Genomic DNA, 25,670 nt, shown 5'->3' with positions numbered 1-25,670 from the left:
ATAGAAAAGCAACTGGCAAACAACAGGTACTTACTTACCCCTTCCTGTTAGTTGTTTCTCCTGAGACCCTTCCCCCTTTTGCTCTTTCAGTATGTAAATTAAACCCATGTAAGCCCACTTAAACCCACTTTGCAACATGTAATTTATACCACCGCCTAGGTCACTTCTGAACTTGGCCAAATAAAACTGGTGATGTCTTATACTAAAGACAGGTTTCAGAGTAGCAGCCGTGTTAGTCTGTATTCGCAAAAAGAAAAGGAGTACTTGTGGCACCTTAGAGACTAACAAATTTATTTGAGTATAAGCTTTTGTGAGCTACAGCTCACTTCATCGGATGCATCCAATGAAGTGAGCTGTAGCTCACGAAAGCTTATGCTCAAATAAATTTGTTAGTCTCTAAGGTGCCACAAGTACTCCTTTCCTTTTCTTTATACTAAAGAGATATAGTAAGAAATCATGTCACTCTCCATACCTACATTTTATTCCATAGTCATTATTCTCACTCAGTCTCATTGCTAAATACAATATGATCTCCCACCCAGAGCTAGTTTATAGTGCTATATTTGCCTACGTTAGGGTGTAAGAAGAAGCTGTACTCACCACGCTCATTGCCAGATACAATTTTGTAATCAATTTGTCTCCCTAAGGCTTCTGTCACAGCAAAAGTGTAAACTAAATGTGCAGCTCCTGTATCTTCCATCACAGTTGTGCTAACAGAAAAAAGACAACAGACTGTGATGATAGATCTTACTGGCACAAATGCCAATACCTGATTTGTTGGCAGTGCATGTTGTTGAACCTTTGAGACTTGGGAGAAGGGTGTTCTTGATGGAAGATCCTTGGCTGTGGACCTTTTTCCCCTCTGGAGGATGCCTACTGGAGTATGCTGGCCTTCAAAGAGCAATGCAAGGCTCATCTTTTTGGCCAAGCATTTCTTTGACCTTGGGTCAAGGCTAGGGAAGATTTTTCCATTTGGTGGTGGGTGGTTGATAGGGGGTTGATGCCCAGTATGTGTAGGACCAATTGCATTCAAAGCCTACAACAATATGCCAGTAATAATTATTGACATAAAATCAATACATTTTTATACCAAAATACTGATTGATGGTATGCAAAAGGAAGGGGGGAAAAGGAGGGTGATCTTTACTCTGACTGGGTGAGTTTGGAGGACAAGTGCATTTTATAAGCTGAAGAATAAGGCAATAAAATGTAAAACATGGTTCCAAACATCAGATGCACAAAACAATTAGACTAGGGACATTTTCTGGTTTTGTTATTAAAATTAATTGTTTGTTTCTTCCCAACACAAAGAAAAATGGAATTTCCATCTTTGGAAATACTACCCCCAATACTTTTAATGAATTCAGTGGCAATGTGGTCTCAGCTACAAGGAGAATTCAGAACAATGACACTCATGTAATTGAAAATAAAAACCCTCACCTGATGTCAGTCTGATTAAACTGTGGGACAAACGGGCGATTGTCAAGCACATTGAGCATAATCAAGGCTGTGCTATTTAATGGAGGAGAACCTCGGTCTTTAGCTATTATTCTCAAAGGCATCTCTCCAGGTTTGGACAGGTTTCCAATTGTTATTATTTTCCCCTCATTTATATCCTCAGTCAGGAAGAACGGGCTGAAGCTAACATCCGACAGGATATAGTATTCAATAAGAGCATTTTCCCCCTGCAATGGCAAGAACACATTAGTAGAATTTCAGAGAGAGAAGTGGGAGAAGACTATTATTAAGCACAGGATATCTGTATTCTATGCTCTGCCAGACGCTGGGCAACTGTGCCTTGGTTTTCCCATCTGTAAAACAGGGATAAAAATAAATCTTTACTTGCCACAGATGTTGAGAAGCTTTCTTTGTTAATGTTTGTAAAGGATTTTGAGATCTTAGAAGGTGCTACATATTACAAAATATTATTAAATTTCCAGAAAGAATACACATAGAAGCATTAAAGAAAATTACAAGCAATTTGAGTAAGTTTCTGAAGGGTGGCATAAGCACTGTTTAATATAATAGACTTGACAAAATCTAAATGCATTCAGTGAACTTATTTAGAAAATTAAAATTTTGGATGAGTTTTGTTGGGTGTTTCAGAAAAAAGAAAATGTCACAGGCAATTAGCCAATTACATAATAAGCATATAAAAATGATCTTAGTATGTTTTCCCTGAAATAAGTCTTTAAAGGTTGGCTTTATGTTAGAGTTGGCTCTGTTACACTTTGCTCTGTATTTCTTGAAAGTATTATACACTGTGCTTCACTGGCTCCAGGGGGAGCAAGATTGGGATTTACCATGTGTTTATTGACATTAAGTAAGTTTCAGATTTGTGGCTCTTTTTTCCTTTATAATAATCTCAGAAAGAGAAAATAAAAACAGGGGAAAGAAGAAGAATTCACACCCTGTCCTTCTTAGCTCTCAGAGGTGCCCCATATTCTCTGAGTCCTGTCTTGATGTCAGTGGTCATTCTGTATGAGGATGGAACACAGGATACAGATGATATGATTTTCATCTGGGCCTCAATGCAGGCACAATTTTATGCTAATGTATAACTGTTTCTGTAAATTTGCACTCACAGTGAATTAGGCACAATTATTTCCACTTATAAAGCCGCATCTGCCAAATTAAAATGGCTGAACATCAGGCTCTCTGGGTTTGAATCAAAGCCTACTGAAGACAATAGGAGTATTTCCACTGACTTCAGCGGGCTTCAGATCAGGCACCAAGTGTTCAAACTACTACGCAGGAAGAGAGAAATGATTTAAGTTTTTTGTTTTTAATACCTCCCAAGTACCAAGAAGAGAGAGCAGAAAAAAATCCCAAATTGCACTTTCAACTGCCTCTTTAATTCTGAAACACATCCCTGAGACAGGATTTGGTTGTCTTAGTCCAGTTCTCAGTGGCCGGGGTTCCATATGACCTAACTGTAAGGGGACTGTTGCCCCCTTACTAACATTCAGTGGGGGCGTTTTAGTTGCTAGCTCCCAGTACTAAAAAGGGGGAAGGGTTGATGGGGAATCAGGACCCTGAGACTGACAGCCCCCAGGAACAATGGGGAGAGGACAATGCTCCAGGTCAGCCTGAATGACAGGGCAAGCAGGCTAATCAGGGAGTCAGGAGGCCAGGGAGGTCCCGTCCTCCGTGTGAGCTGGATTTGCCTGGGTCAGACAGTGTGGGGCTGAGCTAAGGAGAAAGCGGGGGCCCAAGCTAAGCTGGGGAGCAGAGGTGTGCCAGATCCAGAGGGACCAGAAAAGCAGCCCAGAGAGAGCAGACCCTGTCCTGGGAGCAGAGCTGCAGCCCCAAAGCCAGAGGCACAGCCCAGAGAGAGCAGACTTGCCCTGGGAGGAGTGCTGCAGCAACCAGAGCCAGAGGGGCCAGAAAAGCAGCCCAGGAAGCCGGTCAGTGCTGGGAGCAGAGTCACAGAAGCAGCCTGCAGAGCAGACCTGTCCTGGGAGCAGAGCTGCAGCAACCACAGCCAGAGGGGCCAAAGAAGCAGCTCAGGGAGCTGAAGGCAGAGCAGCAGCAGCGGTGCACAGACAGAGTGGTGGAGCTGGGGCTGAGGCAGTCCGGAGCTGGGTGCGGTGAGCAGCTGAGGAGACCGAGGGGGACCCTGGGCAGCGGGCCCAGCACAGGGAGACGCCTCAGCCAAGAGGCTCTTGCAGGCCAGGCTTGGATCATAACCCCGACAGGGCGGGGACGACACTGGGAAGAAGGGTCCTACCACTTAGAGCCTGAGAGCGTGTGGCCACCACCAGAGCGAGTGTCCAACCCACAGCATCCCTGCAGCACAGCCAGGGCCTGAGAAGAAGGCCTGGGACTTACAAGGAACAGACTGTGAACTGCCCTGACATTCCAGAGACACTGTTTGTGATGTTCCCTGCTACAGAGCGGGTTGATGTGTTTCCTTTAACCTTTCCCATTTTTCCTTATTCTTTTTAAAATTAATTGTTGATTAAATAACTTGCATTTGCTTTAACTTGTATGTAATGGTCAGTGGGTCAGAGAAGTGCCCAGTGCAGAGAGAGTACCCCGGAGTGGGGACACCCTAGCCCCTGGCCAAAGTGACCACAGCAGGGTTGGGGGTCGAGCCCCCCAGTAATTCTGGGCCCAGCCTTGTTGGGGTTACGAGGACTCTGCCAGACAGGAGAGTGGAAGGGGAGTCCTCAAGGGCAGGGAGGCCACTGGGTAAAGGAAGTGGGAGCGAGGACTCAGATCCTTTCGCTAGCCCATTTCACTGGGGTAGTGCAGAAGCCAGGGAAGTTCCCCACAATAGCGGGACTATTCCCTCGCTTACATAACCACCCCTTCCACAACTGGTGGTGATTGACACACTTCTAGGCAATCTTCACAGAGAGGCCAAGGACTGAATGGACATGGAGACTGAACTACTCTCTCTTTCTCCCTGATGCCCTTGGTCAGGAGCGTGCGGAAGAAGATTGCATTGCCAACTCCCTTGTTCCTGTTTTGTCCATTAAGAGAGGATTTGAGTCTCTCCAGCTGTCAACCCCGTATCTTTCATGAGCATTACATTCACACTGAGAGTTAAAAAGTATTTATAAATAAAAGAAGAAGAAAAGAAATGAGAAGGAACATAGCAAAACAGAGCTTTTAGTTTTATTATAGCAGTAAGTTAGAGCTGGAGATACATAGTTTGACCAGATCTGTACCCCATCAAGTAGGGAGGCAACAGCCACTGATATTTCTTTTGATGGCACTTCTGGAAGTTCCCTCTCCTGAAAGGGCTATGTTCAGGAATGATGTTGCTATGCTGAGCTAGCAGACTGTCCAATACCACTCACTGTGCACAGTGATAAGTGCACTAGAAATGCATAGATCAAATGCAACTATTTGTGGAAGTATTACTCTCAGGACTGGTGTTCCTGGGAGTAGCAACACAGTGAACAGTAGTCGGGTGTGCAGTGTAAAATATTTTGAGGATACTTGTGGAGAGTGTGCCCTTGTTCCCAAGAAGGCGTACGACATATTGGCCTGCATTAGTAGAAGCACAGCCAGCATATCGAGGGAAGTGATTATTCCCTCTATTCGGCACTGGTCAGGCCACATCTGGATTATTGTGTCCAGTTTTGGGCCCCTCACTGCAGAAAAGATGTGGACAAATTGGAGAGAGTCCAGTAGGGGGCAATGAAAATGATCAGGGGGCTGGGGCACATGACTTATGAGGAGAGGCTGAGGGAACTGGGATTATTTAGTCTGCAGTAGAGAAGAGTGAGGGGGGATTTGATAGCAGCCTTCAATTACCTGAAGTGGGGTTTCAAAGAAGATGGAGCTCGGCTGTTCTTAGTGGTGGCAGATGACTGAACAAGGAGCAATGGTCTCAAGCTGTAGTGGGGGAGGTCTAGGTTGGATATTAGGAAACACTATTTCACTGGGAGGGTGGTGAAGCTCTGGAATGGGTTACCTAGGGAAGTGGTGGAATCTCCATCCTTAGAGGTTTTTAAGGCCCGGCTTGACAAAGCCCTGTCTGGGATGATTTAGTTGGTGTTGGTCCTGCTTTGAGAAGGGGGTTGGACTAGATGACCTTTTGAGGTCTCTTCCAACCCATATCTTCTATGATTCTATGAGAGTCTGGTGGGTACATACCCCATATTCAGTATTTTTCACTTTTCTATTACCTTCCATCTGAGGAGTCCAAATAACTTTACAAACACTAATTAATTAAGCCGCACAACACTTCTGTGAGATAGGTATAACCCATATATTGCAAAGGAGGAAACGAAAGTACAGCTCAGTTAACTGACTTGCCCAAAATCACAGAGTGAGTCAGTGTCAGAAAAAGAATTCAGGAGTCCTGATTCTCCATTTTGGGTGGAGAAAATCTTACAACAGTCTTAAAATTAAAAACTAACAGTCACCTGATCTTTGTCTGTGGCTTTCACAGTAATGACATGAGCTGCTACAGGATTAGTCATGTTTATTGCAGCAAAATAGGAGTCCTCAGTGAATTCTGGAGCGTTATCATTTATATCAGCCACTACAACAGTGACAGTAGTATTGGCCTGGAAAACAAAATTATTTCAGATATGTTTAGAATATTTAAGATGACTCTTTTATCCTTGCTTGCAACAGTAAACACAAATTAGAATCCAAAGAACTCTGTGGTATAATATTAGCATAACTTTAATTTCTTTATTCACTTCACAGAATTCTACATCCAAGATCAACACAGGACATGAATATGAGAAGAGGCAACACATTTACAGGAGCTGTTGGATTCTACACTGTAAAAGGTCTATAGCATTCTGAGTGAATAAGACATGGCATGATGTGATGTATGGGGACAGCATACCATACCTCAGATGCTATGAGGGAAAGGCAAAGTGTTGCTATTTTTTTTAATGTTTATATTATAGCTTTTCAAAATTAAAAATAGATACTATAAAACTGGAAAGATTTGCTGCAAATTAATTTTCACTAATCTGGAGATCAGTATTTGGTGGTTTGAAAAATATCAGTGTAATTACTATGCTAATTAATAGCAACAGCAAGCAGTCCTCTTCCCCAGCAGAGGTTGGCTGGGAAATAATGTATGCCCTGATTCTGACATTCATCCCCATGGGACTAGTTGTGGCGTAAGATACTACTCATCAATCATGAGTAGAGGTGGCAGAATCTGACCCATAACATGAATATGTGGACAGCCCCTTAAAGTGCTGCTTTAAACAGTTGTACCTTATAATAACTATTAAAACATTTGAGCCAATGCTAAGGTCTGATTCTCCTCCCACTTAACACTGTGAAATCAGGAGTAACTCCATTCAAGTCACTGCACTTACACTGGTCGCAAGTCAGTATGAGAGGAGAATCTGTCCCTTTGGCCACATCCACCCTCCAAATTTTCTGATTCATAGATTCCAAAGCTACACTGTGATCGTCTAGTCTGCCCTCCTGTGTAACACAGACCATAGAACTTCCCCAGAATAATTCCTAGAGCAGATCTTTTAGAAACGTATCAATCTTGATTTACAAATCACCAGTGATGGGCTGGTAATTCCTTATTCAAAGTCAAAGAATTTCATGACCCCTAATATTTACTATAAAGGTAAAAAATGTACTAATGATAAATTAGAAGTTTATATCATTTGGATGTGCTTTGAGAAGTTGACCTAGACTGCTTCACCTTGAAAGGCAAGGGTGTGCGGTGAGTGGGGCACTGGGAGATTCTTTGCTTAAGATCATAACGTTTTCAATGCCTCACAGCCCCACCAACTGCTTTAGCACTAGAGCAGCTCCACTAGTCTTTGTCGCAGGGCGAGCGCTACCAGCTATGTGGTCTAGACCTGCTTTGAGCGGTAATGTTCCCATGTATTATAAAAATGCTCTTTCCTGATAGAAAGGGGCAGATTTATTGTTGCATGCGTTCACTGTAAGGATGTATCTGTTCAGGGTTTCATAGTCTGGGGAATTCTTTACCTTAATGTTCCCATGTACTTCATCTATTTCAAATATATTTCCACCACCACCTAAAGTACATTCAAGGAAACATTATACATTAATACTGTCTGAGAGGCAGGTAGCTGGCAACACTCTCCAGTCAGCTGTTAACATCTTTCTTGCTCTGAAAGCAATTCTCTGTTTCACACAATCAAGGTAATGCAGTAGAAATGGTAAAGATGTGAACTAAACAAATAATGTGAGTGAAATGAATATCTGCGATGGGAACCAAGAGAACGGGTCAACAGATACTGCATAGACACCCGCTCAAAGAAGGGTTAAATAGCTCCATGCTTAAAGATACCTAAAGTGAGGACAATAAATGGCAACTGCTGTTGGACAATTCATGCCAATATATTGGACACCTTGGGCCAAATCCTGAAAACTAGCTATTCTGGGCCAGTGCAGCCCAGGGGATCTGGAGGGTACAAAGAGGGCTATCAGCCACCATTACAGTTCCCTGATCTTCAACTTGCTGGTCACTGTTCAGTCTCAAGAAATAACTTGGAGCCTCAGTGTTGCTCCAAGTTTGCTGTCTGCAACAGCTTCCAAGGGCCATTACAACAGCCAGGGATTGCTGAGGCATAGCAGTGCTCCAGACATGCCTCTTTCCCCAGTCACACTCCTAATGCTTTCCACCTTCTTTGTACTGCTGGAGCGGTAGTGGCCTGAGTCTATACTTATCCCATTTAGTTAAGAAGGAGCAGCTTTGACTCTCAATTGATTCTCAGTCCAGGCAGGTGAGTGACGCACATACTTGGAGAGGAGGTGATTATTATTTTTGACAGCCAAAACATGCTACAGAAAAATCTCAGTGACTTTCAGAAAGATTTATTCAACACAGACAAACTGAAGTCTGGTTAGGAACTTGAAAACAGAGCTGTTTTGCAGTTGATCTGGCCATGGTACTGCTATATTTGAGGAAACTTTGCTGTGGTTTTTACTGCTTTTTGCCCACACTTGTTCAAAGCCATAGTAGGAACTTTGTGCACATAGGAAATAAAGAGACAATATGAAAAAATAAGCTGAATACATGTGCACTCATTCTCCCAACAAGGGGGAAAAAACATTGCCAGGACTGATTCTCTTGTGGCATCATTTACACCTTTTCAAAGTGAGTGTAAAATGCCCAGAATCCACAAGTGTGAGTAGAGAATTCTGATTTGGTAGCATTTGACACCCCTTCTGCACAAGTAGGAATGCCAAGGTTCTACCCAGGGGAGAATCAGGCCTCAACCCTTTCCTCAACACACAGAAGCTGACACAGCATGTATTAAAAGTGTTCTTTCTACCAAAATGAATCATGTTGATTACAGTTTATGTGGCAGATCAGTTAAGAGTTTTCAGAATAGAAGAGAGTTTTTTTTCAGGTGGATGAAAGGTTATTTTTAACTGCAGTTAGTAGAATGATTTAAAAGTGAGCAAAATTTCGGTCCAACAACAATTGCTACTCAATCAGTTTGAGCATTGTAAAAAGACAGTACAGTTGTAGATTGGTAATATATATATTTGGATTAAATAGTGAGGAGCTACAAGACTCTAAATATAATGCTGTTGATGCTCACAGGAGAGAGGACATTATGAAACAAAATTAGATAGTTGTTTCCATAAGAGAATTGCTTGTTACCTATGAGATTATACAGAACAAAGGCATTATCTCCCTCATCTTTGTCTGTTGCAGTGACTTTTCCAACAATGAATCCTACAGGTGCATTTTCCGTAACACTGAGTGTATTGACTGGGTCAAACACTGGTTGGCAGTCATTAATGTCAATGATGTTTATGATGATGGTGTAATAACCCCTTTTCTTCTCAGGGATCCCACTGTCTTCAGCATATATTACAACCTATAAATAACACAAATATAGCTACTGGGTCAATTGCATAATGGGAAGAGCTTTTTGATTTTTTTAAATTTAAAACCAGCATTTCAAGGTCACCTTAAAGACAATGCATGAAATGCGTCTGAAAAATTGAAACATTTTCTCATCCAAATGTTTCTATATATAAAGTATTATTATCAAATGAACCTATTAGTAAATTAGCTTTTGGTGAAAGAGAAAACAGAAGTAACACATGTAGCAACAAAAAATTGCATGGATTAATTTTGAGCTCTTTTATCTCTAAGGCCCTGATCCTGCAAAGATCTGAGCACATGCTTAACCTTATGCCAATGGGCAGCCCCAGCACATGAAGTCAAAGTTACTTACATGCTTAAATCTTTACAGAGTGGGGCCTAAGATCCTTGTCTTACTGTATGTTATATTAGTAATTATTATGTACTATCAGTGTTTGACTTGAATAGATATTATGTAAAGACGCATATCTTTTTAAATGATACATAAAATGTTCAAACCCATCTGAACCAAAACAAAACAAAATCTCACTGATTACCCTGGGGTTAAATCAAGAAATCGGAATAGGGAAAAACTTGAAGTGGCAGTTTAAAGCAAACCTGATACTTTGTAGGTCCCTCTTCATAATCAACAGGAACAGTGGAGTAAAGAATCCCAGTAGCTTCATCTATCCTGAATTTCTGTCTATCTCCACTCAGAATGCCGTATGTGAGAAAACCGTTTCTACCTGTATCATTATCTTGAGCCTTCAGCTGAATGATTTGGGTAGAAGTTGAATTCTGTCAATACAGAACAGAGGGAAATGGTCAAAGATGTTTTGATTAGCTGCCTTTTCCTGTTTTAAATATGAATAATTTTTAGAGCAAGGTGTGTGGCTTTGTTTTAAGGAGAAACTCAACAGCCTCTGCCCCCACCTTTTTGAAATTAAAGGAACACTGTCAACTGAAGAGTCATACTGCTTCTGACTATTGTTTGCCTAGCAATTTTACTTATAACTGAAAGATAAATAAATAAAAACATTTTTATGTAATTTCAGCTTTTTTACTATTTTTTTTTTTGTTCCTTTGACAGCACATTGTGCACAGTCAATTTCATTCTTTCAGTTAAGGCCTGATCCAAAGCCACTGAAGCCACTGGGAGGTCCCTAGTTAGTCAGTTCCCTCTGTGTGAGTCTTTCACACAGAAATATGGCAGACAATTGTATACTTTTTTGGGGAGGTTGGAAAATGTGATCGTAACCCCCACCCTACCTCCAAATTAGCAGATGGGTCAGTGGCAGGGGTAGTAGCTAAATAAAGTTTTAACTCAATTTTGGAAACTGAGCAGGTTTCATATTGGCTGTGTTCCTTAAAGGGAATCTGTATGGGCCAGCTGTTAATCTTAGATGCAAAGCATGCATCACAGCATATATCAAAATAGCCTTGATGTGCTTTATTTTATTTTTTTATAGCTGGACGCTGAACGGTACTGAGGTGTTATTTAAAAAAAGCAAATCACTAGTTGAAATATTGAGCTGGATTCATTTTCAGAATTAAAATGTGGCTTCCTTGGCAGGCAAAAAGGAGTTTAGTGACAGACTAAATCAGAAATCTGGTTTGCTTGGAACGCTGCTGTTAGTTTATGAGCAAGATAAATCATAATGGATACTGCTGGAGAAAGCAGAGGGGAAAGAGCTATTTTAATGGAGTCTTCCTTCTTATTCACTGCAGGAGGCAGAGAAAAGTCAAAGCAAGTATCTGCAGCCCAACAGTTCCCTAAACAGGTTGAGAAGGTGCAAGAGCAAGCTCTAAGGGCAAACCCATGTGCAAGAAGGGTTTGATGTTTTCTTTCAGTGGAGTCCCATTAGTGAAAGATCAGTGTTTCCTCAATGTGTTTATGTTTCCATGTACTTCTCTTTATGTGCTGGAGTTTTCAGTTTCAAATATATAATTACATGTCAAGACAACATTTTGAGTCTTTTCCCCTCATTGGATGTTTACTAGCACATTAACTTTCAGCACAAAGGACAACATTTCATTGTTTGAGGGATAACATTTTCTCACCTCTTGTAGTGTTGCTTCAAGCAAAGAGGATGGGAAAACAGGAGGGAAATCATTTTCATCAATGACTGTCACTTGCACAGAAGCTTGACTGTAGATGTTGGGTTCAGACGAATCTATTGCTTGCACGATAAAGAGGATTGGAAACTCTTCTACTGTCAGGTTCTTTGTTGTTCTTATTATGCCACTAAACTGATCAATACTAAAGTAACCTAAGAAAGAAAGAAAACACAGATTATACTATGTACCATTTTCTCAACTTTTGAAACTATCCGAGAGATATAGGTCTTATTACGCAAACCATCCCAGAAAACTCACTTGTTATAGTGCCTTCCAAAAAGAACACTTAGGGCCTGTCAAGACAAACAGGTAGTGTATGGCATGCTGGGCTGTGAATTTACAGCTCCCTATTGTGCTGTGCACTAACTGTCCATGTGGACCCAGTACTGCAGACTAAAAGTTCCCCAGTGCGTTTTGATCTACTTCATTTTGAAACAGGAAGTTAGCGTGCCCTAGGAAACTTTTAGTGCAATGTAGCAGGATGCACATGACCGGTTAGTGCATGGCAGACCACAGTAGATTTACACCCAAGCTTACTGAGCACTAACGGCTCATCTAGACAAGCTTTAAGGGTGAAATATGGATTTATACAGATATCAAGAATATCCAAAATTATGACAATTAATGACAACAAACAATTTGGAAGGCATAGTCAACCTTGCACTTGAAGGCTTAAACCCTTCTTTATTAGAGATCACGATGAAACCTAATGTGGGAGACAAATTACCCCACATCTGCTTTGCAAGGTTCTTACACCTTCCTTGAAAGCATCTGGTGCTGGTCACTACCAGAGACAGGATACTTGACTACGTGGACTGCTAGTCTGATCCGGTGTGGTACTTTCTACGTTCCTATGAACTCCTGGTCCCATTGAAGTAAATGGGAGTTTTGCCACTGAGTTCAACAGGGCTAGGATTTCACCCGAAATGCTTTATAAAAAGAGAAACACAGAGAATGAGAGAGAGAGAAACATCCACACACAAAAAAGGGGGAGGGAATCAGCAGAGTATTTTGATGGGTTATGGAGGAGCTTCTTTATCACAAACATACCTTTATTCAGTGACTTCATATAAACAGCTTACCCTTTTCATTGCCTGATATAATGGTGTATATTACAGGACTCTTATACAGCACGCTGATCTGTACTACGAATGTCCCTGCTAATGCTTTCTCACTCAGAGCATCAGGCTGGTAGACAACTGCAGAGAACACTGGGAATGAAGTGTTGATGGGCGCAATCATCACTGACACCTGGGAGGAAAAACCCAACAGTAATGTTACTAGGTTTTCAATGCAAACAGATTTTCTTTTATCATTTTGCAGTGGTAAAATAGTCTAGCAACATGTCAATGATTAAAAAACAGAGCAACAGCTGATATTGTTATATGTTGTTTGACATGTTAATCTCTTGAAGGTAATTTGAGTAAGTGAGGTACCAGCCTGATGATTAATTTAGTTCACCAGTATGATTTTTCTAATTATATAGAGGGATTTCAGATAATAAAGCACACATCAGATAGCTCAGTTGGCTAAACAGCTCAAGGAAAGGGGTATTGATTTGTGTGACAGGACTTCTAACAAACTCTTCCACTGGAATTTGTAGAGCATGAGGAGAGATTTAAAAATATAAATATTTTAGAATATATTCGTTATTTTAAGATAATTGTACTTTATTTTATGAAAAAATGGCTACAAATTATGTACAGACAGTGCCTACTGGCTGATCATCTTTAACTGGGGTTTAGGTTTAAACTCCATCAGTTAGTTGCTGTCCTATTCCCTGAAGAATGTGGGCTTATGATTCTATATTTTTGAATTCTGTTTAATGTAACCATGCATGTTTTTTACCCATACAAATGTCCAATCCTTTTCTGAATCCTGTTAAACTCTTATCCTCAACAATATTTTCTGTCAATGAGTTCCACTGGCTTATTATGAACATTGAATAAAAGGGTATTTCCTTTTGCTGGGTTTAAATTTGTTGCCTACCAATCTAATTGAATGCCCCTCTTCTTGTATAATGAGAGGGTAAATATGAATACTTGATTTACCTACTCCTGTTCATTATTTTATATACCTCCACCATGTTCCCTCTTATTTGGTCCTCTCAGTTAAACAGTCCCAATCTTTAGATCCCACAAAGAAGTCTCATTTCTCTCATTTTCTTCCCCTGTGTCCTGCACTCCTTCTATTTTTGTTAGGTGGGGGCATGCCATGTATGTATATAATGGCATTATAATATTTGCAGTATTTTCTATCCCACTCCTCATGCATGCAATAACATGGTTTGCTTTTTTGACTGCTGCTATGCATTAAGCACAGGTTATCATTGAACTGTCCCCGTAGATGCTTAGGTCTTTTTTCCTGTGTGGTGACATTCCATTTAGAACAAAGCAACTTGTTGAATATACTGTGTGAGCACTGGCTAAGGCAATATTGTTCAGTACCTTGACAGAGGTTGAAAGAGGTGGAAGACCTGAGTCTGTTGCAGTGACCATCAAAGAATACTGCACAGTGGTAGTTTGTTTCACTATGTCTCTTGTCAAAGTGATCTGTCCCATGATACTTGAAATCTTAAAAAGGCCTTCAAAATTCCCACCTACGGAGAGAGAAATATGGCTATAGGAAACTTCCAATGGAGCCAACCTGTTCTATCCCAGATTCCCAAGTGAAAACAGAAAGTGGTGAAAGTGGATGGGATGGGGAGGCAAGGGAAAGGTGGAATAACTCAGTAAGGGGTTTGCGAATGGGCAGGCCTCCATGGCACCATTACAGCCCCAGATCACAATGACATCAGAATATTTGCATCATAATGGACCAATCGGTTTTCTGCCACCTTGCTTCTACATAGACCCAGCCCTGCCTTCTGGAGAGCAGCAGAGAAAATGGGAAAACCCTCTGGGGCTTCACACTCCTACAAAGACAGGCAACCAAGGGGGTGGGGGGGAATTCATAGATGAGCTAAGTATTATGATTATTTTCCATCATCTGAGGAACTTGTAGAGTTCGTTTTTCTTTCTGTTAAAGGAAGGGGACTAATAATGCAAGGTAGATGGGTGGTTGGAGAAAATCTCTATGGAAGGAAGGCAGAAATAATTAAGTAAGTAAGTAAAGTATTGAACTCAGAGGCAGTGCACCCAGGACCACCTATAGATGATCCAGTGCACCCAGGATCACCTATTCAAAGGAGAAGTGGGTGGTGTGACAGCCATGAAGGTTGCACATGGGCCTATGGCTCAACAGGGTATTTTTAAAATGATAATTGAAATGGAAAGTTTAAATGATTCAGAGGCATTAAGTGATGCATACTGAGATGATGGTCCAGCAATTAGGGCACTAGCCTAGGACTTCAGAGACTTGAATTTAAGTCTCTGCTCTGCCACAGACTTCCTGTGTGACCCTTGGTAAGTAGCTTAAGCCCAGATCCTCAAGGATGTTTAGGCACCAAAGGAGCCAAAACCTTTGTAGAATTGTGTGTTGGGGGGAAGGCCAGAGTGCCTCCTCCCTCTCAGTGGCGGCTGATGCTCTGGCAGTGAGCCACCTGCCCTATCTTCTAGTGCCACAGCAGCCCCTGATGGGCAAAAGGTGTAACTGCAGTGCCTCTATGACAGAATGTATTATCTTGCGGGTGTGTGAGGGGGGGGATCTGGGGGACATTAATTCTGTGCTTATATTTCTTTTGTTAAAAAGTGGGGGGCCATAGTCCCCAGGTTTCCAGCGCGGGTGTTAGAAAGTTGGCTAGATTGTCAGGCTCAACGGGTAGTGGTCAATGGCTCCATGTCTGGATGGCAGCCGGTATCAAGTGGAGTGCCCCAAGGGTCGGTCCTGGGGCCGGTTTTGTTCAATATCTTCATAAATGATCTGGAGGATGGTGTGGATTGCACTCTCAGCAAATTTGCGGATGATACTAAACTAGGAGGAGTGGTAGATACGGTGGCAGGTAGGGATAGGATACAGAGGGACCTAGACAAATTGGAGGATTGGGCCAAAAGAAATCTGATGAGGTTCAACAAGGATAAGTGCAGGGTCCTGCACTTAGGACGGAAGAATCCAATGCACCGCTACAGACTAGGGACCGAATGGCTAGGCAGCAGTTGTGCGGAAAAGGACCTAGGGGTGACAGTGGACGAGAAGCTGGATATGAGTCAACAATGTGCCCTTGTTGCCAAGAAGGCCAATGGCATTTTGGGATGTATAAGTAGGGGCATAGCCAGCAGATCGAGGGACGTGATCGTTCCCTTTATTCGACATTGGTGAGGCCTCATCTGGAGTACTGTGTCCAGTTTTGGGCCCCACACTACAAGAAGGATGTGGAAAAATTGGAAAGAGTCCAGCGAAGGGCAACAAAAATGATTAGTGGACTGGAACACATGACTTATGAGGAGAGGCTGAGGGAACTGGGATTGTTTAGTCTGCAGAAGAGAAGAATGAGGGGGGATTTGATAGCTTCTTTCAACTACCTGAGAGGTGGTTCCAAAGAGGATGGTTCTAAACTATTCTCAGTGGTAGAAGATGACAGAACAAGGAGTAATGGTCTCAAGTTACAGTGGGGAAGGTTTAGGTTGGATATTAGGAAAAACTTTTTCACTAGGAGGGTGGTGAAACACTGGAATGCGTTACCTAGGGAGGTGGTAGAATCTCCTTCCTCAGAAGTTTTTAAGGTCAGGCTTGACAAAGCCCTGGCTGGGATGATTTAATTGGGGATTGGTCCTGCTTTGAGCAGGGGGTTGGACTAGATGACCTCCTGAGGTCCCTTCCAACCCTGATATTCTATGATTCTATGATTCTATGATCTCAGTGGGATTTATGCATCTAAATATCTTTGAGGCTTTAGGTCCTAGTCTCTCTGTGACTTGGCTCATTCTCTGTAAAATGGAGATAATAGCACTTCCCTACCTTACAGGGATGCTGGAAAGATAAATACATTAAAATTGTGAGGTATTCCGATACTATGGTGATGGGGGCCATATAAATACCATAGTTACAGTTATCTTATGGAACCACAAGAGCCTATATTCATTAACTTCCTCCTCCTTAGTTTGTAGCTAAATTCACTTGTTGTATCTCATATTTAATTAGATTGTGAAACTCTGTGAGACAGGGGGCACAGGTGAAATCATGGCCGCAATTAAGTTGGTGGCAAAACTCCCATTTAATTCAGTGGAGCCAGGATTTCACTCCATGTCTACCAATTTGTTTCTACAGCACCTGATACAGTGGAGACCCTGATCCTCACTGGGGTCTCTGGGTGCTATTATCATATAAAAATGTATTAATAATAATAATAATTAATAATAATTTTTCATTGAATTCCAATGGGAATTTTATGCACAGAGGATTCCCAGGATCGGGCCCTTAAGGTTATCCCATTACAGATGCCTCAGAATGGGATGTTGCAGATGCACAATTTCGTTGTGCTTTACCTTCCAAAAGTCTCCACTCTAGTTGCAAAATTTTAAGAAGTATATTAGTGCTATCAAGACCACAGCAATTCATGCCAGAGGTGGTTATTTCCACTGTACCTGTTAGATTGTAGTAAATGCCTTCATCAAAACCTTTGCTTTCATCTGTTGCATTGATATCTATTACCATCATGCCAGCAGTTGAACTGTCTTGAAGAATCTTGTAGTATGAAGGCCTGTCAAATCTGGGTCCTTCTTCATTTACATCTTCCACGTTAACTAAATGAAAGGATATATAGACAAGTGAAAATGTGAGTTTAGTCTAAATGACTATGGGCCAGATTCTCAGCGGGTGTAAATCAGTGTAGCTCCATTGAATTATCTTGGAGCTATGTCGATTTACACAAACTAAGGATCTAGTGCTCTATTTCTGTATCTCAAATCTCCTGGTCTCATGGATCTATTCAGTTCTGTGTACATCTAAAATAAAGGTTTAATAAAGGAGTACATGGGAGCGTTAAAAAGTTGTAAGGCAGGATTTTTGTAGGACTCTTTGGATGTCCATCAGCTTCTGTTTCATACAATAATCAGTAGTACACTTACCAGAATCACGTGACCTGATTTCCAGAAGTGCTGAACGCTCAGTAGTTCCCACTGATACCTACCGAAGCAGTAATGACTATTTGTTGTGAAAAGTTTTGTTTTTGAAAAAAAAATTTTTTTTGAACAAAAGCTTGTTTTGAAAAATATTTCAGCCAACTCTAGTCAAAATCCCATTGCCATTAACTAAAATATTTTACTTTAGCGGGTTGATATTACTAAAGAAGACTTTATACATGGCTTACAATTATGTGTCTATGCATAGCAGCCTTGGAAAAGTTTACAGCAAAAACTGGGGTAAATTCTCTGAGGTAAGGTTTCTCTACCTGTAACATTTGCTGTATCCTGGAAATGTGGATCTCCAGGATTGAAAGCTTTCAGTACAATTGTGTGTTGGGCACAATTTTCATAATCCAGAGGCTGCAGGGTTGTAATATGTCCAGAAAGTTCTCCGAGATAAAATGAAGTTGCTTCAGTTAGACCATAATGAATAATAGCATTGTAACCTGTGTCTTTATCTGTGGCTGTCACATTCAAAATCTAGACGAGAAAAAAAACAGAGCATAAGTAACACAGTGACCGATTGACCAAATGGTTTGCAGGATTTTATGTTTTATATTTACTGCCTTAATTATTGATATGCAATTCTCCAGTACTGCTAGAGTGGCAACACAATGTACTGCAATGCAGATGACTGAGATGTGGCAGAATCCTTGCTGATTTCTAATGAGATACCTTTCCCCCTGAGTCTTACGAATCTCTAATTAATATCAGTAAGGCAGGTATCCAGGTCCACCAAGGATAAGGCAGCACTTCTAAGCTTTATATAAAGAAAATAATCCCACAACGGAAGGCTATTTCGTCTTCAGTTTACATACCACACTTGGAGGCTCATTCTCTTTCACAGTCACATTAAATGATTTCTGTAGGAACACTGGAGGGTTGTCATTCACATCTTCCACAGTGATGCTGAGAACTAAACTTGCAGATTGTTTGGGAAATCCAGAATCAGTGGCCTGTAAAGAAATAACTCATAACTGAATATAGGGCTAAATTATGCAGTCCTTAGTCAGGTGAAATTCCCATTAACTTTTGCAACTTATGCCTATTAACATAAACTAGTGTTTTACCTAAATAAGAACTGCAGAATTTGGCCAATAATCAATAATTTAACAATCCATCTGTTATAGTCAGATCTGTATATCTGAAATTTGAACAAATTAAATTCTACAAGATGACTGTGCTCTGCCATCACTCTTTGGTGCAGGGACTTCTTTCTTTCTTTCTTTCTTTCTTTCTTTCTTTCTTTCTTTCTATATTCTGTAGAGTGCTTTAATACACTAGGTTATATTGATATATGTGTGTGAATGTATTATATCTATATTGTGTATACAAACATACAATACTTAATTACTGGCAGACTTGGCAGAATTTGATTTTTTTAATAAATTGACAGATAATATCAATGTTTATTTTTGCATTTTTTCTATTTCTATCAATAAAAATTTTCACAGTTGAAAATTATTATGGATTTTAAGCCTATTTTTAATCTATTTAAATTTTCACAGTTGTGGGAAATTATGGGGAGTGAGAAAATAGTTATTTAAGGACAGTAGACTCTGAGATTCAAAAAGTTAAAGTTTTAGAACCATAAAAACATAAATTGTCAATATTACATGTCAAAATTTACAAAGTAAATATCCTTAAATCAAACTCTAAGAAGTTCTCAAGCAGCATTTTTCTTATGTTGCCTATTTGTAAATTCCTATTATCATTGATGGAAATATTTTTTTCATCAGTTTGCATGTGTACAGTGAAATCAACGTTTACTGATAATGTAATACTTCCAAGCCCAATTATTGATACAAAGTACTTCCTTTTATTAATTCTGAATGTATTGTCTTTTAAAAAGGGTCTGCTCAGTTTTGACTATGCCCCTACCCCATAGTTCTGACTGTCTTCCTTGAATCTTCTCTTTGCCAGGTTAAATAAATAAATGTGTTTAAACCAAAGAGCCCCTGAAAGTCTACATGTGCATGTGTGGTCCAGTGTGGAAACCTTTACTATGTCAATGAGTACTTCGTCACAGGAGTAATCCCATTGAAGTCAATGGGCTGACTCTCATGAAAACATGCCCACAATGTAAAGGCTCTTCAGTCAGGGACCATGTTTTCCTTTGGAAGCTTCATGAGGAAACACAAATAATTTATCAAGTAATATAAAAAGAAGATTTAAATATGTATATATTGAAAAAACATATTCATCAGCTGAGAGTGATGCCTGATATGGATTGGCCAAGCCATTAAAAAAAAAGTTATGGCGCAGTAGTACTTCAACAACTGCAGCCTGAAATGAATTGAGGAACAATTTATTCACATCAAGTCATGCTGATGTTTTATGATAATATTTAATCTTTAAAATAGTAACTTCGTCGTGCAAATTCTTTGCTGCACCAATTTACATCAGTAGAGAATCAGATCCCATGAATTAACCCAAATTCATTCATTTAGTCACTCACTAAAGGATGAATTTGGCCCAATATTACAATACTTCACTGTTGGAAAGTGTTTTTCTTATGATGGGTCAGTATTCTCTCAGCCTCTCTATGCCTTGTGTTGAGTATCTGACAAACTGTTAGATCCATGTGTCCACTTACTATTATTTTCGATTCATAACTGTCCACCATTTCCCTGTCCAAGGCTCTTTTTGAAGTCAGCCTGCCAGTGGAACTGTTAATATGGAAAGTTCCCTCAAAGTGATTCTCCAAAGAGTAGCTTATAAGGGCGTTCACTCCTACATCTTGGTCTACAGCAGAAAATATGCCAAAATCTATAGTGTCTTCATTCTCAGGAGCTGATCGTTTGGTTTGAATCAGTGTTGAGAAAACAGGAGAATTGTCATTGGTGTCATTCACAATGATTGTAACTTGTATAAAAGAAAGACATTTTTCTGAGCCATAAAAATAGCACACAAGAGTAAATTCTGTCTGAGTCAGTTAGATTGTAAGCTCTCTGAGTCAGAGACTGACTTTTTGTTCTATGTTCATGACTTGGGCTACTAGGCACTAATACAAATAATAACAATAAAAAGAACGGTAGTATCCAAACTTTTAGAATACTGGCTTTGCAGATTAGGAGCCTGACTGCCAACAAGAACCTAGCACCTCTGATTCAGATGCCATAAGAACATAAGAATGGCCATACTGGGTCAGACCAAAGGTCCATCCAGCCCACTATACTGTCTGCCAACAGTGCCCAATGCCAGGTGCCCCAGAGGGAGTGAACCTAACAGGTAATAATCAAGTGATCTCTCTCCTGCCATCCATCTCCACCCTCTGACAAACAGAGGCTAGGGACACCATTCCTTACCCATCCTGGCTAATAGCCATTAATGGACTTAACTGCCATGAATTTATCCAGTTCCCTTTTAAACCCTGTTATAGTCCTAGCCTTCACAACCTCCTCAGGCAAGGAGTTCCACACGTTGACTGCGCGCTGTGTGAAGAAGAACTTCCTTTTATTTGCTTTCAACCTGCTGCCTATTAATTTTATTTGGTGGCCTCTAGTTCTTATATTATGGAAACAAGTAAATAACTTTTCCTTATTCACTTTCTCCACACCACTCATGATTTTATATACCGCTATCATATCCTCCCTTAGTCTTCTCTTTTCCATGCTGAAAAGTCCTAGTCTCTTTAATCTCTCCTCATATAGGACCCCTTCCAAACCCCTAATCATTTTAGTTGCCCTTCTCTGAACCTTTTCTAATGCCAGTATATCTTTTTTGAGATGAGGAGACCACATCTGTACGCAGTATTCAAGATGTGGGCGTACCATGGATTTATATAAGGGCAATAAGATATTCCCCGTCTTATTCTCTATCCCTTTTAAAATGATTCCTAACATCCTGTTTGCTCTTTTGACTGCCACTGCACACTGTGTGGATGTCTTCAGAGTACTATCCACGTTGACTCCAAGATCTCTTTCCTGATTAGTTGTAGCTAAATTAGCTCCCATCATATTATATGTATAGTTTTGTGAGATCTTTTTGAAGTTCTTCACAGTCTGCTTTGGTCTTAACTATCTTTAGCAGATTAGTATTGTCTGCAAACTTTGCCACCTCACTGTTTACCCCTTTCTCCAGATCATTTATGAATAAGTTGAATAGGATTGGTCCTAGGACTGACCCTTAGGGAACACCACTAGTTACCCCTCGCCATTCTGAAAATTTACCATTTATTCCTACCCTTTGTTCCCTGTCTTTTAACCAGTTCTCAATCCATGAAAGGATATTCCCTCTTATCCCATGACAACTTAATTTACACAAGAGACTTTGATGAGGGACCTTGTCAAAGGCTTTCTGGAAATCTAAGTACACTATGTCCACTGGATACCCCTTGTCCACATGTTTGTTGACCCCTTCAAAGAACTCTAATAGATTAGTAAGACATGATTTCCCTTTACATAAACCGTGTTGACTTTTGCCCAACAATTCCACTTATCTAAGGGGCTGTAGCAAGTGTTAGACTCACAAGTGTGCCTCACAAGCAAGATTCAGGTTTGCAGCAATCAAAACTCCATTGCAGGCCAGAGAGTACACAGCTGCATGGGAGGCAGGCTGTGGCAGCAGGGCACAGGGACCCAGCATAGAAGGCCATTATTTAGGTCCAGATATTCCAATACTCACTTGGTCTAGGACTTCCTCACACAAATTACTTGTGTGTGAACATGGGCGACTCAAGGGTTACACAGTTGGCCCTATAGTGGGAAAGTGGGGAGCCTAGATTACTAGTCACAAAATGTTGGTGTATTTGCTGTTGGTACCAATAATATCAGAGTTCTGATTTGGTTTGGATGTGTCTCAGGCTGATTAAAACCAATTCAGTCTGCGAAACTGAGCACAAAAAGAGGTTTTCTTGTCAGTTTTAACTCTTCCACTTTTGCTTCTGGTTGGAAATGACACAAGAACGTGGCACTGTTTCATCACTAAGGGCTCTATAAACTGAGTGTACAAAAAGAATTGGCCTCTACGTTTTAGAACTAGCACATTTATTTGATTTCAATTCTATTTGTAAAATGGTAATATTTGTTGTTTGTGGAGAAGAGGGGGAAAGATGGGCTCAGTGTTATTTTTGAAAACCATTCCACTCTTCCCTCATTGGAAACTACTGTTTTAAACAATTATTTCAACCCAATAATTATTATCCCAAACTGCATAAATTAAAGTCACAACTTAGGCCCTGATACTGGAAACACTTACCCACATGAGTGACTTTGACTTCAAGGGACTATGTATGTGCATAAAGTTACCCATATGCATAACTGTTTGCAGGATACTGATCTTTTAGTTTGTTATTACTACTTATCTCCCCCTTCACCTAGTTAATACAGTGCTGGGTGGGAGGCAGATAATTCGGTGGCAACCTTCAATTCAACCTCCAACATTCTAGAATTGTAGCAGCTGTGACATTCTTGCAGTTAAGCTCTTGCGATTTGCTCTGATAAACAGCTGCATGTGTGTCACTCTCGTCAAAGGGGAGTCAGCACTTCCTTAAGCTTTGGTTTGTACAGATGTATTGCCAAACCATATCAATGTTGCTCTCATTTGGAACCCACATCCCAGGCCTCAGCCTAGGAATTTAAAAAGGGGGTCAAAAAAAAAAAGAATGCAGTCAGTCTCACACAACTATAATGTGGGCTCCTTTCCCTGGAATTAAATCCCAAGGACTCGACTAAGCTGGTGCATCTTGGTCAAATTATGAAATATAATATGTGGACAGAATAGTATACAGTCTAGGCAAAAGCAGTGTGTTCTATGTGGCTTTCAACCATGCCTGCACAGAGCAGCAGTGAGCACTATGGGGGTGTAATTTCTAAAGCACACTAATGTGTTGTATACTAATTGGTCCATGTAGACCCTGCGGGTATGCAGTAAAAGTTCCCTAGTGCATTTTAATGTAGTGTTGTTTCAAACAGTCTTATGTTAAAGCACACTAAGAACTTTTAGTGCACACCCACAGGGTCTACATGGACCAGTTACTACGCAGTACTTTAGTGCACTTTAGAAATCACACCCCTGTACTGTGCAATGCTGAGCCCTGTAGACATGCCCTCAAGCAACTTTATTTGTCCAGGGGCAATCTTGACTGCACTAATGTTCTAGACAATGAATTTTTCCCTCCATCACTACTAAAATACAAAAAAGAAAAAAGCAGAGCAATATATGTGAGATATATATTTAAATACAATAAATCACATTCTAATTGCTGCTCCAAAACACAGATTGGAATGAACTAGAATAATATGTAATTACAATGCTAATACAACTTACCAACAAATAAGCTCTGTTTGTGTAAGTCAGCAGCTTTTTATACTTTCTTTTATATCTATTGCTTTTTTTTATTTCTTCTTCCATCTCCCACTTTCTCTTTTTAATCTCTATTCAATGTTCTCCCACTCCTTGCTGCCCATTTCACCCTCCTCTCATTATTTTATTCCTTGTCCTGTCTCTCCATTCCTTCCCTTCAATTTCCCTCTTCTCCCATTTCTCATTCACTCCATCCTCTTTATTTCCTTTGCTTTCTTCTGTCTCCTCTTTTCCCTGCATCTTTTTCCTTCTATCCCGTACACTTCCAATATTTCTGTCCTTCCCACATACCGTATTTCATTCCGTGGGTTTCTCCTCCCCAACTCATTCTTATCTCTACAAGATACCAATGCAGTGGAAGAAAAAAAAAATCCTGGCAAATACTTTATTCTTCTTATACTGTACTTGAAAGTTAAACCTAGTTTAGCTAAATTAAAGAAATTGCATTCATTATGATAGTTTCAGCCTGATGTAAAAATAAGGAACTTAGCAAAACTCTTACAAACAAAATTTATAATGGAAAAAGCATTTAATCTTTACCTTCTGTCTAACATCAAAATTCCAATACTATAATTAAAGGGACAGAAGCAACTTAAATCTCACTGCTCTAGTTCCTTTCTGCCTAACAGTGATACAGTAACACCTAAAATTATTCTAACTGAAAGAGATTAAAAAAAAAATTCTTTGTTTTTTCAACTTGTTTACTTTGTACACTTGACAGCACTTTGTATATAGTCAGTTTCAATGTTTCCCCAAAATAGGGAGTTACTGAGATTCCTTGTTATTTGTATGGGTCATTCACAAAGCAACCTTTTTAAAAAAAGAGGAAACTGCAGTTATAAAATTACAGAAATTTGCAGGGGGCTCTCCAGGAAAACTACTCTCTTTTTGAAGTCCAATTGACATTGTCCCTTTAAGAAAATCAGAAACTAGTTACAAATTGATTCTTAAAATACTTTTGCTAACCATCATTTCTATATAGTATGTGACATTAAAAATATGGTGTCCTCTGGGTATCACTGCTTATTTTTAAACTATATATTCAGCATTTTCAAAACACTTTAAAATGCAATATACTGTACCGAAGTCACAGCTGAATTGGGTGGCATCGCAGAATCAATGGCTTCTACAATGATGCTGTAAAGATCCTGCTCTTCTCGATCTAAACTGACAAGGGTCATAATGTTTCCTTGGTCATTAACAGAAAACTTGTCAGTATGTGACTTGAGAGAGTATATGACTCTAATGGCTATGCTTCCAGTCAGGGCCTTCACAGAGCCAACAGCAGTTGTGACTGGTTCCTGGTCCAAAACACTGAACTCATAGCTGGAGCTTTCAAAAGTCAGTCCAAAGTCAGTGTCATTTACCAGCAAATAGAGAATAACAGGAGCTAGTGGAGGAAAAGACAGATAAAAGCTGTGAAATATCATGCACTGTGTTTTGTCTCCCTAAAGTAAATGTCTAGGATGTTAGGAGCAACAGACTGATGGAAATTGGCATGATAGGAAAAAGGAATAATAAGAAAAAACAACAATGATAAGAAATAAGCTGTGACAGATATAACTCAAACCCTCTCAGCATCCAATGCTCATTCCAGAGTAATCCCACTTTGCTGAATGTTATGATATTTCTCCAATAAAAGAGAAAGGAGAATTTGGCTCACTGACTGGGCCTGAAGTCAATGGGACTTGCAGGTCCTTTACGCCAGTAGTTCTCAACCTTTCCAGACTACTGTATCCATTTCAGAAGTCTGATTTGTCTTCCATACCCCCAAGTTTCACCTCACTTAAAAACTACTTGCTTACACAATCAGACATAAAAATACAAAAGTGTCACAGTACAATATTACTGAAAAATCGCTTATTTCCTCATTTTTACCATATAAT

At 40.2% G+C, this 25,670-nt stretch overlaps 1 protein-coding gene across 1 annotated transcript in view; it reads right to left on the bottom strand.

The window, feature by feature from the left end:
• Positions 1–25,670, bottom strand: part of LOC122465089 (protocadherin Fat 4-like) — an 87,250-nt gene that overhangs the window by 12,586 nt on the left and 48,994 nt on the right. Inside the window, exons 22-36 of the mRNA XM_043543155.1 lie at positions 24,862–25,174; positions 22,987–23,048; positions 20,075–20,343; positions 18,297–18,434; positions 17,745–17,958; positions 16,939–17,097; positions 13,864–14,015; positions 12,499–12,667; positions 11,360–11,568; positions 9,917–10,096; positions 9,089–9,308; positions 7,354–7,490; positions 5,883–6,026; positions 1,441–1,685; positions 601–710 (exon numbers count right to left, since the gene is read on the bottom strand). Coding sequence (XP_043399090.1) covers positions 601–710; positions 1,441–1,685; positions 5,883–6,026; positions 7,354–7,490; positions 9,089–9,308; positions 9,917–10,096; positions 11,360–11,568; positions 12,499–12,667; positions 13,864–14,015; positions 16,939–17,097; positions 17,745–17,958; positions 18,297–18,434; positions 20,075–20,343; positions 22,987–23,048; positions 24,862–25,174 — 2,721 coding nt within the window. The remainder of the gene's footprint in view (positions 1–600; positions 711–1,440; positions 1,686–5,882; positions 6,027–7,353; positions 7,491–9,088; positions 9,309–9,916; positions 10,097–11,359; positions 11,569–12,498; positions 12,668–13,863; positions 14,016–16,938; positions 17,098–17,744; positions 17,959–18,296; positions 18,435–20,074; positions 20,344–22,986; positions 23,049–24,861; positions 25,175–25,670) is intronic.

Source organism: Chelonia mydas, chromosome 3 (assembly GCF_015237465.2).
Source record: "Chelonia mydas isolate rCheMyd1 chromosome 3, rCheMyd1.pri.v2, whole genome shotgun sequence".
NCBI lineage: Eukaryota > Metazoa > Chordata > Testudines > Cheloniidae > Chelonia > Chelonia mydas.
Note: the sequence above shows the minus strand (reverse complement) of the source record. Positions and strands in the feature narration are given on the sequence as shown.